We start from the raw sequence: 13,115 nt of genomic DNA, 5'->3' as shown, positions 1-13,115 counted from the left end.
AGAGCTATTTGGTGTGTTGCATATACATTGAAGCATTTAACAGACTCTTTTATCCAAAGTAAAGATTTCTTCAAAATAACAAAGGACTATTTGTCTCTTTTGGGTCCAAGGGCTTTAAAGGTCCAGTTTTTTTGTGTTTTTGAAGCTTTGATTGTGTTTACAGTGCGCGATATAACATGTGTTCATGTTTCACGTGTAAAAAAACGCAGTGTTTCTCACACAATTGACTTATTTGTATGTTGCTGTTTTCACTGTCCGCAAAATGGGCTGATGTCTTTCTTGTTTTATGAAGTCCCTCCTTGAGAAATACGTAACGAGTTCTGATTGTGTAGCTTGTTTAGTGTGTTATGATTTGACAGCAGCTTAGCTTGCCGTTAGCTTAGCTGGCGACTGATGTATTCCTGTGGGCGAAGGCTAGTCAAAAGACTGTTATACTGACGTCATTAAAGCAGGAAATAGAGGGCTATAGTCCAAACCAGCTGTTCGCTGTAGGCTTTGAAAGGCGAATTCTGTTAAAGAAAATATATCGCCTGTGGATTTGACCTTTATCATTTTACAGGTATTATTTATGCTATTATTACAACATTACACACTAACTAGGGTTTAAAAATGGTATCAGAAAGAATGTGACCTTTAATATCTGCATCCAGGCAGAAAAACAACAAACCAACCAAATACTGATCATGTAATATTTTGTCTGCATTAGATAGTTATGAGAAACAGTATAAAAAAACATTTGTGTTATTGACAGTCATAAAAATAGCTGTTGATGTTCCTAGGGTTCTTACGATGATTGGAGCATATCTGGAGATGAACCAGAATCACCGTAAGTGTCAATTAATTCATTTAATTAGACTGTAATTTCAGTGCATGTTTTAAAAAATTATTGTGATTGCAATTAACTATGTATTTGGATGATATTAATTGCTGCAGGGGTCTGCTGGAAAGTGTGGAAGAGGAGTTACAGCAGAGGTGAGGCACTCCTGCAATAGTGTAATCTGATAGAGTTCCATCTACTGATGAATTTTCCTTTTTCAGTGAACTGTGGCTTTAAAGGCGGAGTCCACGATGTTTGAAAAACGCGTTGGAAAAGGAGACGGGCCGACTACCAAAACACACTTATAGCCAATCAAATCAAATCAAATGCCTGGGTTGCGTATGTGTGGGGCGGGTCTATCAACAGAAGGTCCAGATTATTGGGGTAGGGGCGTGTTTGTTTGGGTGATTTCAAATATCAACATTGGCTTTCAAACGTCGTGGACTCCGCCTTTAAGGTCTATTTCAAGTTTATGATTGACAAGTTATTTGTTAAAAATGTCAAATGGTCTCGGATATTTAGACCACATTGTACTGCACAACAAGATCACTGTACAATCAAGTTTTTTGTGCATTGATATTTCTTCTGTCTTGTACTGAATACATTTTCTTTGTATTTTAGGAGTTTAACAGTTAAAAGACTCTCCTATTTTGAGGTATGGTATAGACATTAAGAAACAAATTGAAGAGCGAATTAAAATGTATTATTAGTAGGGCTGTAAAAAATTAATCGCGTTGATCACAAAAATAGTGCATACAAAATAAAAGTTTGTTTTTGCATAATATATATATATACAAAATAATTACACACAGTGCACACACATATATTATGCAGATATATGTAATATGTATATGTATATATGTGATATATGTAATGTTTGAGTATTAGAATCTACTCAAACAAAGTGAGTGCAAATTGTACAAAAGATTCTATAGGTTGTTTTTACAGTGGGTAGTGAAGGAGGGAAGGAGGGGCGGGATAAACATCACAACAACCAACCGTTGCATCATTCAATGACTAATAAACAAAGCAGAAGTATCATAGCAATTAAAGTGCTCAGCTGAAAAAAGCTGGCAGTCTGTGTCTGCCTGGCGTTTTCAGCCGGGTTAAAAGCTTTGGTGTGCACGCTCCCTAATCACGATTAATCTTTTGACAGTCTTAATTATTAGATAATAATTTATGTTAATATATATAAATAATTTCTGGTATTTTAATAGTGGGGTACGAGAAAGAGTGGACTGTTCAGCCCACCACCTTTATCCGGTGTGGCATCACTTCCTCCTTTGAGTTCTTTAGATCTAGAGGACAAAGACCTGACACTTCGACCCAGTGCTACTTTGTGCCCTGAAACTGCACTGCGTCCAAAATCAGGTATTACTACACAGTACAAAATATTCACATTACAGATAAAATACCAAACTTTTCAACATTTCGTTTAATTCCTTTTTGCAGTGCTGTTAAGATGTTCAGGAAGCCAGGATGTGCGAAAATGGTGCAGTGACCCCAGTGTCGCTGATGAGAAAGATACACAAGAACATCAGAGAACTCGTACACAAACTCTTAGCAGAGACACGCCTCTTTCTCCAGAATGGAGCACCATGAGAAAGAAAACAGAAGACTCTGTAAGTTACGAAGTATTGCATGTAACAAAATCAGATCAAATTGTACATAGAAGAATTGTACCCAATTCTTGGGTATCTATGTGAATTATTATCAACAAAAATTTTACTTAATCCATCCATGTTTAAAGTGCCCATATTATGAAAAACTCACTTTTTCTGGGTTTTGGGGTGTTAATTTGTATCTCTGATGCTCCCACACGCATACAGACTTGGAAAAAAATCCATCCATGCTGTTTTGAGTGAGATACAGGTTTCTGAATGTCCTCTGCCTTGAGTCTCAGATTGCGCGAGTTCAAACTCAGCTCCGTTGTGACGTAACTAGCCGTTTCGTCACATTCAGTTTGAATTTTCCCACCCACCACCCCACTCGCAGGTCTCCACCCACCAGGGAGCTAGAGAGAGCACAGAGCAGTCAGTCACTTCGCTGATACCCTGCTGTTCCCTTTCAGTCGGTCACTACGACATCACGTCGTGACCGACGAATTGGGAACTCGCTTAGAGAGACCAATCTGCTTCGAATACTACTAAAACGCCAATGAACTTGGCATTGAGATATTTGCATAATGCTGGCGCCGCCCCGCCAGGTGCGTATATAAGGAGCACGTGCAAATAGGGAAATCAGCTTTTTATCGCTTCGAAAGCCGGCTTTATCTGACTGAGAAGCTACTCTCTGCTCTTCTGGGAACGGTTGCTGAAGTTGATTGACAAGCAGTACTAACACAGCGGACGCTCGCAGTATTCCACTGCTCTGCATATTTTTTGTTTTGAGTTTAGTGTGTGCGTTGCCTTTCCCTGTGCGCATCATCAGCTGAGCACCTAAAGAGTGATTTCCCTAAAAGAGTGATACGTGAGAGCTCTGTGTCTTTTTAAAGACAGCCACTCTCTCGTATATTCGGAGATCAGCGTCCTTTTCAGTATTGCTTTTCGTCCGTGCGATCTTGGATGTGAGAGGTATAAGGGTTCCAGTTACGGTCACGAGCGCTGTCTTCATGCTTGGGCATCAAGCACTCTGAGGCTGCGTTCGTGGAGAGTTTTTGTTCTCTCTGTGAGAGCATAACCCTCTTGGATTGCGGAGACTACTGACGTTTCTACGGGAATGCTGTCCGCGCCTTTGCAGTGCTGACACCGCCATGGTGCGGCTGTCAAGCGCTCGCATGACGCTCTTCGCATCACTACGCGGAGTAGGACGGAGGATGCGTCCTCCACCTACCGGCCTTTCCTCCTCAGCCGGTTGAGGCTCCGGTGGAGACGGCAGAGTCGTGTTCTACGATTTCTGCCGAAGATGGCGGCCGTGCCCGCTCGAGTGGCGGAAACGGTAGAGTTGGAGAGGTTAACCCCTCTCCGCCTGAACCGTACCGCCCACGTGATTGGTATTTCGGAGCTGCTCGGGCCTCTCGGTCCTCTGCTCCTGTGCCTTTCTTCCCGACGGCACGAAGAGCTGACGTGATTTGCGGCCATCCGGCCGTTCAGCTTCAGCTTTCACCCCTCACCTCCCTCACCAATGGAGCCGCTAAGGGCAGGGACCCTTCAGTGGAGCGGGGGGTTGCGATGCAGCTGCGTTCCTGGAGGGACCACCCAACCCTTCCCTCCCGTGTTTGTAGACAGTCGTCCGGTTACGGGCGCTGTCCGTCAGGCATGCGGAGAGGCGGCTTCAGCCCTGCACGCAATAACGTTGCTACGGGTTCACCAAGGATTTACGAGGGAGGCCGCGACCTTCAGTCGTGCGATGTTCACGACAGTGGTTCAAGATCGCCACCTTTGGCTGTGTCTGGCTGACGGACGCAGGCGAGAACAACTTCTTGAATGCTCCTGTCTCACAGACCGGCCTCTTCGGCGAGGCCGTGGAGTCGTACAGCTCCGCTGCGCAGACTGAGGCGATCTCTGAGGTCATGCCCCGGCGAAGGAGAGCCGCCCTTGGTAAAAACCACCACGCCGGCTCCTCAGTCTGCCTCTCGCCGTCGGCGTCCTGCGGCGACCACCTCCGTTCCCCTCCTCGGACCCCATCTCGGCAGCGTGGGGGAACCGGTCGTCAGCAGCTCGCCCCGCCCGCTTAGCCGCTTCCCGTGAAATCGGGAGTTTAAGTGGCCAGTAAGCGGGCGACCTGGATTGGCAGAGGATCACTCTTCAGGAGACGGCGATTCGCTCCTTCCCCCGATAGAGGGTCGGGTGGAAAATTCTTGGTTTGCATATGTTCCACCGGCTGTTTAGCCGGTACCCACTAACCACACATAGAGTGCATTCCTCTTCCCTCTCCAGGTCTCCAGAGGATCGAGAGAGCCGTGAGCGGGCACACACCAGCTCACCCTACCTCTCCTCTATCGCCAGCGGGTGTTCTGAGGAGTCCGAGCCCTCCACTCAGGAGACCGGACCACCAGCACCCTCATCGGAGTCTGCGCTCTCCGCAGAGGAGACCAGACGACCGTCACCTTCAGCGGGCTCAGGTCAGTGTCACACACACATACTGTAGATGCTTATGCTGTCACAGCAGACGCACCGGCAGTCTCACCTGTCTCGCTTCGCTGCCCCACCGCGGGTACTTTGGTAGTGTCGTTAATTCTCCTCGTACGGTGCCTGGGTGCTTGGCTTCAGTTCCCAGCCCGTTCGTTGAGTTTTACGCACGATCCGCCTCGGTTAAGAAATACAATTACCGGCACAACCCCTAAATTCTTGGGCTTTCGTTTCACTATAGTGAAAGTGTCCGATGCACATGTACTGCGTGCATAAGTCGATGTCCTGCTGGCGAAGGATGTTCGAGCCGGTCCCTCTTACCGAGATGATGATATGATGATAGGGTTTTTCCAGCCTTATCTCATAGTACCCAAAATACGCGGTGGGTTACGATCTATTTGATTTACACACCGGCTCTACAAAGGTGGTCTTTTTTTGGATGATAACGCCGAGGCTCGTATTTCAATATTCAGATCGGTTGCAGCCTTAGACCTGTAAGTCGTGTAGTTTTTGTGTCCATCTCCCCTCGCCTTAGACCGTTTTTTCGCTCTGTGTCGTGGGGTGGGCATATTAATATTAAGTACACCATTCGAGCTGTCTCTCTCTCTCCGTGTCTCCATGAAAGTGCTAGTCACGACATTTAAATATCAGAGAGAGAGTGTTGTTCGCATTCTGCCTTATTTACGTCGACTTATAATAGCCCATTCTTGGCAGACGTGCGCGAACACAGAGAGTTAATGCTTCGGCATCTCGCTCGTTTAGTCATCAGGTCGACTGGGAAAGAGCAACTTTGCCCCGTGCAGAGGATCCTTTTTCTCAGTATGGAATTAGACTCGATCAACTAATTGGCGTGTTTTACAAGAGCGCGCAATTAGTCAGTGCTGACTTGCCTCGGTTTAATTCGAGGGAAGTACGCGGTCTCTCTGAAACAATTTCAGAAGCTCCTGGACATATGACAGCATGCTGCAGCTGTGACACTGCTCGAGCTGCGTCATATGAGACCGCTTCAGCGTTGGCTTTACGATCGAGTCTCGAGGAGAGCATGGCGCACCGGCATACATTGTGTAAACACTACACCTGCGTGTCATTTAAATTTCCCCGTAGTAGACCCAGCATTTCTGATAGCAAGATATGCCTCTGAGGGGTCTCCTGGCATTCTGTAGCATGCGATGCCCTAAGCACGGGATGTTCAGCCACGTATGACGGGCTTGCAGTCTCTGGGGTGTGCATAGCACCCCAACTGCCGCGAGCGGTGCGCTGTATATCTGGGACTTGTACGCTCCGCTATGGAGATGCGAGGGAAGGATGTATTTGTCGACACTGATAACATTGCGACTGTTGCGTTATTTACCGTTAAGGCGGTTTTGCGCTCTCGTCACCTGTCGCATCTCGCTCGTCATCTCCTCCTTTGGAGTCAGAAGCATCTGAGGTCCCTTCGTGCCATTTACATCCCGGGATCGCTCAATACAGCGGTACGCGCTTCCCGAGCTGCGCCCCGGCGAATGGCGACTCCACCCCCAGACGGTCCAGCTAATTTGGAAGAAGTTCGGTTGTGCGTAGATAGATCTGTTTGCGTCGCCGGACGATACCTACTGTCGCCTATTTTATTCACTAACCGAGGGCAGCCTCGGCGTGGATGCGTTGGCACACAGCTGGCCGCGGGGGGTGCGTAAATACGCATTCCTTCCAGTGAGCTTTATTGCGCAGACACTGTGCAAAGTCAGGCAGGACGAGGAGAGCCTTTTATTAATCGTCCGTACTGGACGACCAAGAATTGGTTTTCATAGTTAATGCTCCTCGCGACAGCCCTCCCTGGCGGATTCCCCTGAGGAAGGACTTTCTTTATTAGGAAGGGGCACATTTGGCACTCGCGCCCCGACCTGTCCATGTATGGTCGTTGAGCGCTCGCAAGGTTTAGGTGATTTATCGCAAGCGGTATCTAACACCATCGACGCGGTTCGAGCATCGTCCACAGGACGGGCTTACGCGCTTAATGAAACCTTTTCGTCACCCGGTGCTCTTCGCAACGCGAGGACCCAGAGAATGCCCTTTTACATTATGCTTTTATATCTTTAACATGGGTTAGATGGTAGGCTGTCCCTCAGCCATTAAAGTTGATATCGCCGCTATTTCTGCTCATCACTCACTTCTCTACGGCAGATCAGTTGGCCAGAATGATTTAATTATTACCTTTTAAGAGTCGCTCGCAGGCTAAACCCCTCGCGCCCTCCCTCTTTCCTCCTGAGACCTGTCCATGGTGCTGAAGCCTTCAGGTCTCCGATTTTAGCCTTTGCAGTTTGCGAGTCTGAAGTTTTTTATCAATGAAAACTCTGACCCTGCTAGCATTGGCCTCCATGAAGAGAGGTGGGGATTTACATGCATTCTCTGTTGACGATTCGTGCTTTTAGTTTGGTCCTGCTGTCTCACTGAAGACCCAGACCAGGCTACGTGCCCAAAGTTCCCACCACTCCCTTCAGAGATAAGGTGGTGAGCTTGCAAGCGTTGCCTTTGGAGCAGGCAAACCCAACCGAGGCTTTGTTGTGCCCCGTACGCAAACTGCAATTCTACGTGGTCCGCACGCAAAGCCTCAGGACCTCAGACCAGCTCTTTGTTTGTTATGGTGGCCAGCAGAGAGGGAAAGCTGTCACTAAGCAGAGGATGTTTCATTGGATAGTTGATACTATCGCCCTGGCTTATAATTTGCAGGGCATTCCTTGCCCTTTAATTTGAGAGCGCACTCCACTCGGAGTGTTGCCTCATCTTGGGCTTTAGCTCGTGGTTCCTCGCTAACAGACATCTGTAGAGCTGCTGGTTGGGCGACACCTAATACGTTCATTAGATTTTACAATGTTCGTATCGAGCCTGTATCCTCTCGTGTTCTTTCCTCACCAGGGAGGCCACGGAGAGCAGTCTCGCAAGTCGGCTTGCAGCCTCCGACTGAGGCTCCAAATTGAGTTTCAGTATGGAAGGCTAACAGAGCAAAAATCGGTAATGGTTTGATTTGCTCTCTCCACTGCCTTGACAGCCTTTGTTGCGGAGCATTGGCTGTCAGCCTTTCACTAGCTGTATTCTTACGAACCTACGTGTTTGGCCAGGGCCCCACATTGTGTCCCAACGGGTTCCTTTGTGAGTATTATTCCGTGGGGTTAATCCTACCAGCCCACGTTTCCCTTAGCAGAGCACTGCTTTGCTTACACAGCCACGGCTGTCATTTATACCTCAACTACGGTTGACTTTCGCCCACCAATAGCCCTTAACGGGGCGGTGGCTTCCGCAGCGTCCCTATACCGCTCAGATAGGGCGCTTCCCAGTTGCTGGCACTACTGTGGGTTAAAGGAACATCTAGTGCCCGGCCTTCTGCCTTAAAACCTAATTCTCCTTATCCTTAAGTGGAACCGGAGGGCTTTACGCAGACACTGGAAGAGGTCAGCCCTCAGTGGCGTTTTGGTAGGGATTCCCAATTCGTCGGTCACGACGTGACGTCGTAGTGACCGACTGAAAGGGAACGTCTCGGTTACGGATGTAACCCTCGTTCCCTGAAGGAGGGAACGGAGACGTCACGTCCCGTCGCCACAGGTGCTGCCACCTGCTGTTACGGCCGGTCACCTTTCAGGCTTTCTCAGCGAACAGAAGCTGATTTCCCTATTTGCACGTGCTCCTTATATACGCACCTGGCGGGGCGGCGCCAGCATTATGTTAATATCTCAATGCCAAGTTCATTGGCGTTTTAGTAGTATTCGAAGCAGATTGGTCTCTCTAAGCGAGTTCCCAATTCGTCGGTCACGATGTGACGTCTCCGTTCCCTCCTTCAGGGAACGAGGGTTACATCCGTAACCGAGACGTTATCATGTCTCACTGAAATAACAGTGCAATTTGGATATTATGGATTATACTCCCGCCTACTTTTAAAAACAAAGTTTTAATGCGTGGTTATTGGAACCCGGAGTAATCTTATATACAGTTTTACGACGCAAATAGTCATCAGATTGTAGGCGATAAGACCTTCATGCGAAATCTGATGTAAACAACAGACTGTGTATCTATATTTCACGGATTATACGCATTTGTGGACAAAAATGGTCATTGGATGTATTTTATTGGACTTTCATGGATCATTCACACATCTGAAACAGACTGGATTCGATTTGCGATCGTTGTATCCACACAAAAGGTAATAAGTCACGTTATATTTTGCATGTTGTCATCTTCTGTCACAAAATACTACATGAAGCTAGAGCATCTGTATCTCAAAACAGAGATGATACATTGATGCTAATCCCGTAAATTATACCTTTTAAATGTATAGTGATGTTAAAATTGTTTGTAAACAGTAGGCTAGATAGATATTTTTGCAGGCTAGATAGTTTACAGCGTGGTTTCGAAAGTTAAAAAAATATTTAACGGCTTTATTTTACAATTCTACAAGAACTAAGCAACAGTGCTTTGCCAAACTAAAAGTTTTTTGCCAAACTAACCGAGACCGGGCCTTACCGCCCCAGCTTTTCTGACGAGGCTAACCCCCGAGCCTCTTATAACTTTACGGTCTGGACCTCCCGCAAGCTTCTAGCAATTAGCACGCGGTCCACAAGCAGTATACATCCCCCGCCGGGTCTTAATTTCTTTAATTTGCGAAAATAATGCGTTTGAAAATGTTTTATAACGGGAATATGTTAGTATTGTCCAGGGAAAACGAGTGTATTGTTGAGACTGCTACATCACAATTTACGCTGGAATCTTTGTGTGTCATGATGAGTTTGACACACCGAGACCGGGCCTTACCGCCCCGGGTTTTTTGACGAGGCTAACCCCCGACCCTCTTATAACTTTACGGTCCGGACCTCCCGCTAGCTTCTAGCAATTAGCACCCGGTCCACAAGCAGTATACATCCCCCGCCGGGTCTTAATTTCTGTAATTTGCGAAAATAATGCGTTTGAAAATGTTTTAAAACGGGAATATGTTAGCATTGTCCAGGGAAAACGAGTTTATTGTTGAGACTGCTAACGTTACATCACAATTGACTCTGGAATCATTTTGTGTCATGAGTTTCTTCTCCTGTAGTGTACTTATTAGTGATACTTTTCTGCATGATTTGTCTGTTGGTAACATAAACCGTTAATAATAATAATATATAAAATAATAACACAGTATGGTCTGTACTGCTTACGATATCACTATGCACGCGCACATGACGTTAGTAGTGGGGGGTGATCAAAGGAGCAGCAGCTCATAAATATGTAATGACTAGCTCAAAACGGCACAATCTGAAATGCCCTGAAACAGAGGCTCCTAGAGATGGGTAACAATCTTTTCCTACAAGCTATTTCGAGCAAACAACTTTTGAAACATGCTTTATGGAACTCATACACATATTTAACTTGTGGAAAAGCAGTCATAAGATGGGCACTTTAAAAAATTTGATGTGTGTCCATATTTTTAATGTATTTTGCCAACAAAATTTCTGAATTTCTGTACCATGGACAGCTTTTTAAAAATTGTCAAAATAGGCAATTTACTTTGCTGTGTGTCACTCTCATTCTAGAAAACATTTTCAATTATCTATATTTTGGTCAATTGGTCAAAATGAAAATGCTACAAATTTCTGAAACCTATATCTGAAAACTATAAGCTGTTTGGTGTGTTAAAAAATCTTTGTATAGAAAACATCTAGGCATTGCGTTTACAATCTAAAATACTAAAAATATTACTGACACATTTTGCAGACTGAAAGTCATTATACAGAAACTATTCCTTGTATTTCAAATTTTAATTCATAGAGAGCTGATTCTCATGGACTTCCTCCCACCCCCCAGGTCTATGTAAGTTTAACCAGCTAATTGCATGTTCCTCGTATAATCTATGCTCTTCCTTTAGTTAACAATAAATGTGTTTAACCCAGTTACAATAATACATTATACTATGTATATATGTATGTATGTATGTATGCATATGGGAACCTGCCCTTAAATTATAATCTCGAGATCTAATTATTAAGAGCATCAAAAGTTAATTTCATCATTAATTACACTATAATTTCAATATTTGATATGACCTTACTTAGTCAATATTAAAATACAAAGGTTATATTTTCACAGAATGTTCTTTACATTATGTATGATGAATTTTACAAAGAAAGCTTCATTATAATTATAAAAATAACTTCAGCTGGGTTTTTCACATATAATAACAAATAATTACTCACTAAGCATGATTGCACTTCTAGGGCTATGTATGTAGAACCAAAATATTTGTCTTTAAAAATTTTTTTTTGAACATATTGTGTAGATGGGTGCTTGTTTTACAAAAGTCTTTAATGGATGCCCACTCATAGTTCATTGTGCAGAGACATGGGTTTTGCCCAAAACCAGAGGTATGTATTTTTTTTGTACTTCTGAATATAAAAGAAATACAACTCCTAATAAATAAATAAAAAGCATCAGTAGTATAAGAAAGAGAGGGTTAACAATTTATGTTTTATTTTGTAATTTCCCCATAGATCAATATCTTATACTGGGAGCAGAGGAGGGTGTCTACATTCTTAACCTAAATGAGCTGCATGAAGACACTTTAGAAAAGGTATTGTTAGCTAATAGATGCAAAATGCATTTAAAATATAATACTGTCACGTGTGTCGTTATAAACTGATCAAAATGAATTCTTTGTATTTACATTATATGCACATTATATTATCTTAATTAGCATTAAGTGTAAAGTGTTAGGCTTTAGTATTTGGGGGCAGTTTTAAGAATAAGAGAAACATTTTATTTTATTTGTTAATGTGTTTTCACCTCTTGATCTTTATAGTTGCTTCCACAGAGATGCACTTGGTTGTATGTTATGAACAATGTCTTAATGTCCATCTCCGGTATGTACTTTTACATTTTTTTTTTTATAAAATAATACTTATTTTTAAGGGACATGTGTTAAACTAGCATGTTTCAGATATGGCACTGTCATAAAAAATGTTCAAAATATGGTCCCTTGCAGAAAGTATACAAGCTGCAATTCTAAAATGGCAAGCATAAAAAGATATAACCAGTAAGGCATGATTAATTCTGTACATAGGCAAGTCGTCTCAACTGTACTCTCATAGTCTGACAGCTCTGTTTGAGCAGCGGGGACACCTGCAAAGGAAACAGGGTCACTTGAGCCACTTGTCCCTTGGCACTAATCGTTTCACAGATCGGATACACAGGTAAAAAACTTAACATTATTATTTTTATAATTAATTCTATTATGTGTGGTTCATTTGGTGCTAAATGTTACATTTCAACAGGAAGTTTGCGGTATCTGTAAAAATTCCAGACACAAAGGGCTGTCGAAAATGCAGTATAGGTTAGTATGATTCAATAAACCAGTGCATATTCATGGTTATGTTAGTCTTTAATTACCTCCTGTAATTAGTTAAAAACACTAAAACCATGTATAGCTGATGGCCGTTGCTTGTCTTTTAACATGTTTATCAAAACATAACTTTTTTTATCTTTATTAGCTCGTAACCCATATACAGACAGCACATTCCTATGCGCTGCTGTTCCCTCTGGGCTTACTCTGCTTTTGTGGTATGAACCGCTGCAGAAGTTCATGCACCTGAAGGTAATAAAAATAAAATCCTTTTACTTCTATCCATATACACTCACCTAAAGGATTATTAGGAACACCCGTTCAATTTCTCATTAATGCAATTATCTAATTACATCAATCACATGGCAGTTGCTTCAATGCATTTAGGGTTGTGGTCCTGGTCAAGACAGTCTACTGAACTTGAAACTGAATGTCAGAATTGGAAAGAAAGGTTATTTAAGCAATTTTGAGCGTGGCATGGTTGTTGGTGCCAGACGGGCCGGTCTGAGTATTTTACAATCTGCTTAGTTACTGGGATTTTCACGCGCAACCATTTCTAGGGTGTACAAAGAATGGTGTGAAAAGGGAAAACATCCAGTATGCGGCAGTCCTGTGGGCGAAAATGCGTTGTTGATGCTAGAGGTCAGGAGAATGGGCTGACTGATTCAAGCTGATAGAAGAGCAACTTTGACTGAATAACCACTTGTTACAACCGAGGTATGCAGCAAAGCATTTGTGAAGCCACAACACGCACAACCTTGAGGCGGATGAGCATTCATTTCTATGTGATTGATTAAATGTGTGCATTTGCTAATTTACAAATGCATATTAAACTTGTAAACCATTCGTTTAGTTTTTTTCTTTTTAGATTTAAGAGTATTTCTGG

General features: G+C 43.8%; 1 protein-coding gene across 2 annotated transcripts in view; it reads left to right on the top strand.

Annotated features, from left to right (window-relative positions):
* The window catches only part of map4k2 (mitogen-activated protein kinase kinase kinase kinase 2), a 42,947-nt gene that overhangs the window by 17,101 nt on the left and 12,731 nt on the right, over positions 1-13,115 (top strand). For both annotated transcript variants that reach the window (XM_073859818.1, XM_073859817.1), the window contains exons 16-27: positions 780-826; positions 934-972; positions 1,439-1,472; positions 2,035-2,188; positions 2,270-2,439; positions 10,663-10,704; positions 11,171-11,255; positions 11,382-11,461; positions 11,690-11,750; positions 11,951-12,080; positions 12,162-12,220; positions 12,378-12,481. In XM_073859818.1, the coding sequence (XP_073715919.1) occupies positions 780-826; positions 934-972; positions 1,439-1,472; positions 2,035-2,188; positions 2,270-2,439; positions 10,663-10,704; positions 11,171-11,255; positions 11,382-11,461; positions 11,690-11,750; positions 11,951-12,080; positions 12,162-12,220; positions 12,378-12,481 (1,005 nt within the window). The remainder of the gene's footprint in view (positions 1-779; positions 827-933; positions 973-1,438; positions 1,473-2,034; positions 2,189-2,269; positions 2,440-10,662; positions 10,705-11,170; positions 11,256-11,381; positions 11,462-11,689; positions 11,751-11,950; positions 12,081-12,161; positions 12,221-12,377; positions 12,482-13,115) is intronic.

The sequence above is a fragment of the Misgurnus anguillicaudatus genome, chromosome 21 (genome assembly GCF_027580225.2).
Source record: "Misgurnus anguillicaudatus chromosome 21, ASM2758022v2, whole genome shotgun sequence".
Classification (NCBI taxonomy): Eukaryota; Metazoa; Chordata; class Actinopteri; order Cypriniformes; family Cobitidae; genus Misgurnus; species Misgurnus anguillicaudatus.
Note: the sequence above shows the minus strand (reverse complement) of the source record. Positions and strands in the feature narration are given on the sequence as shown.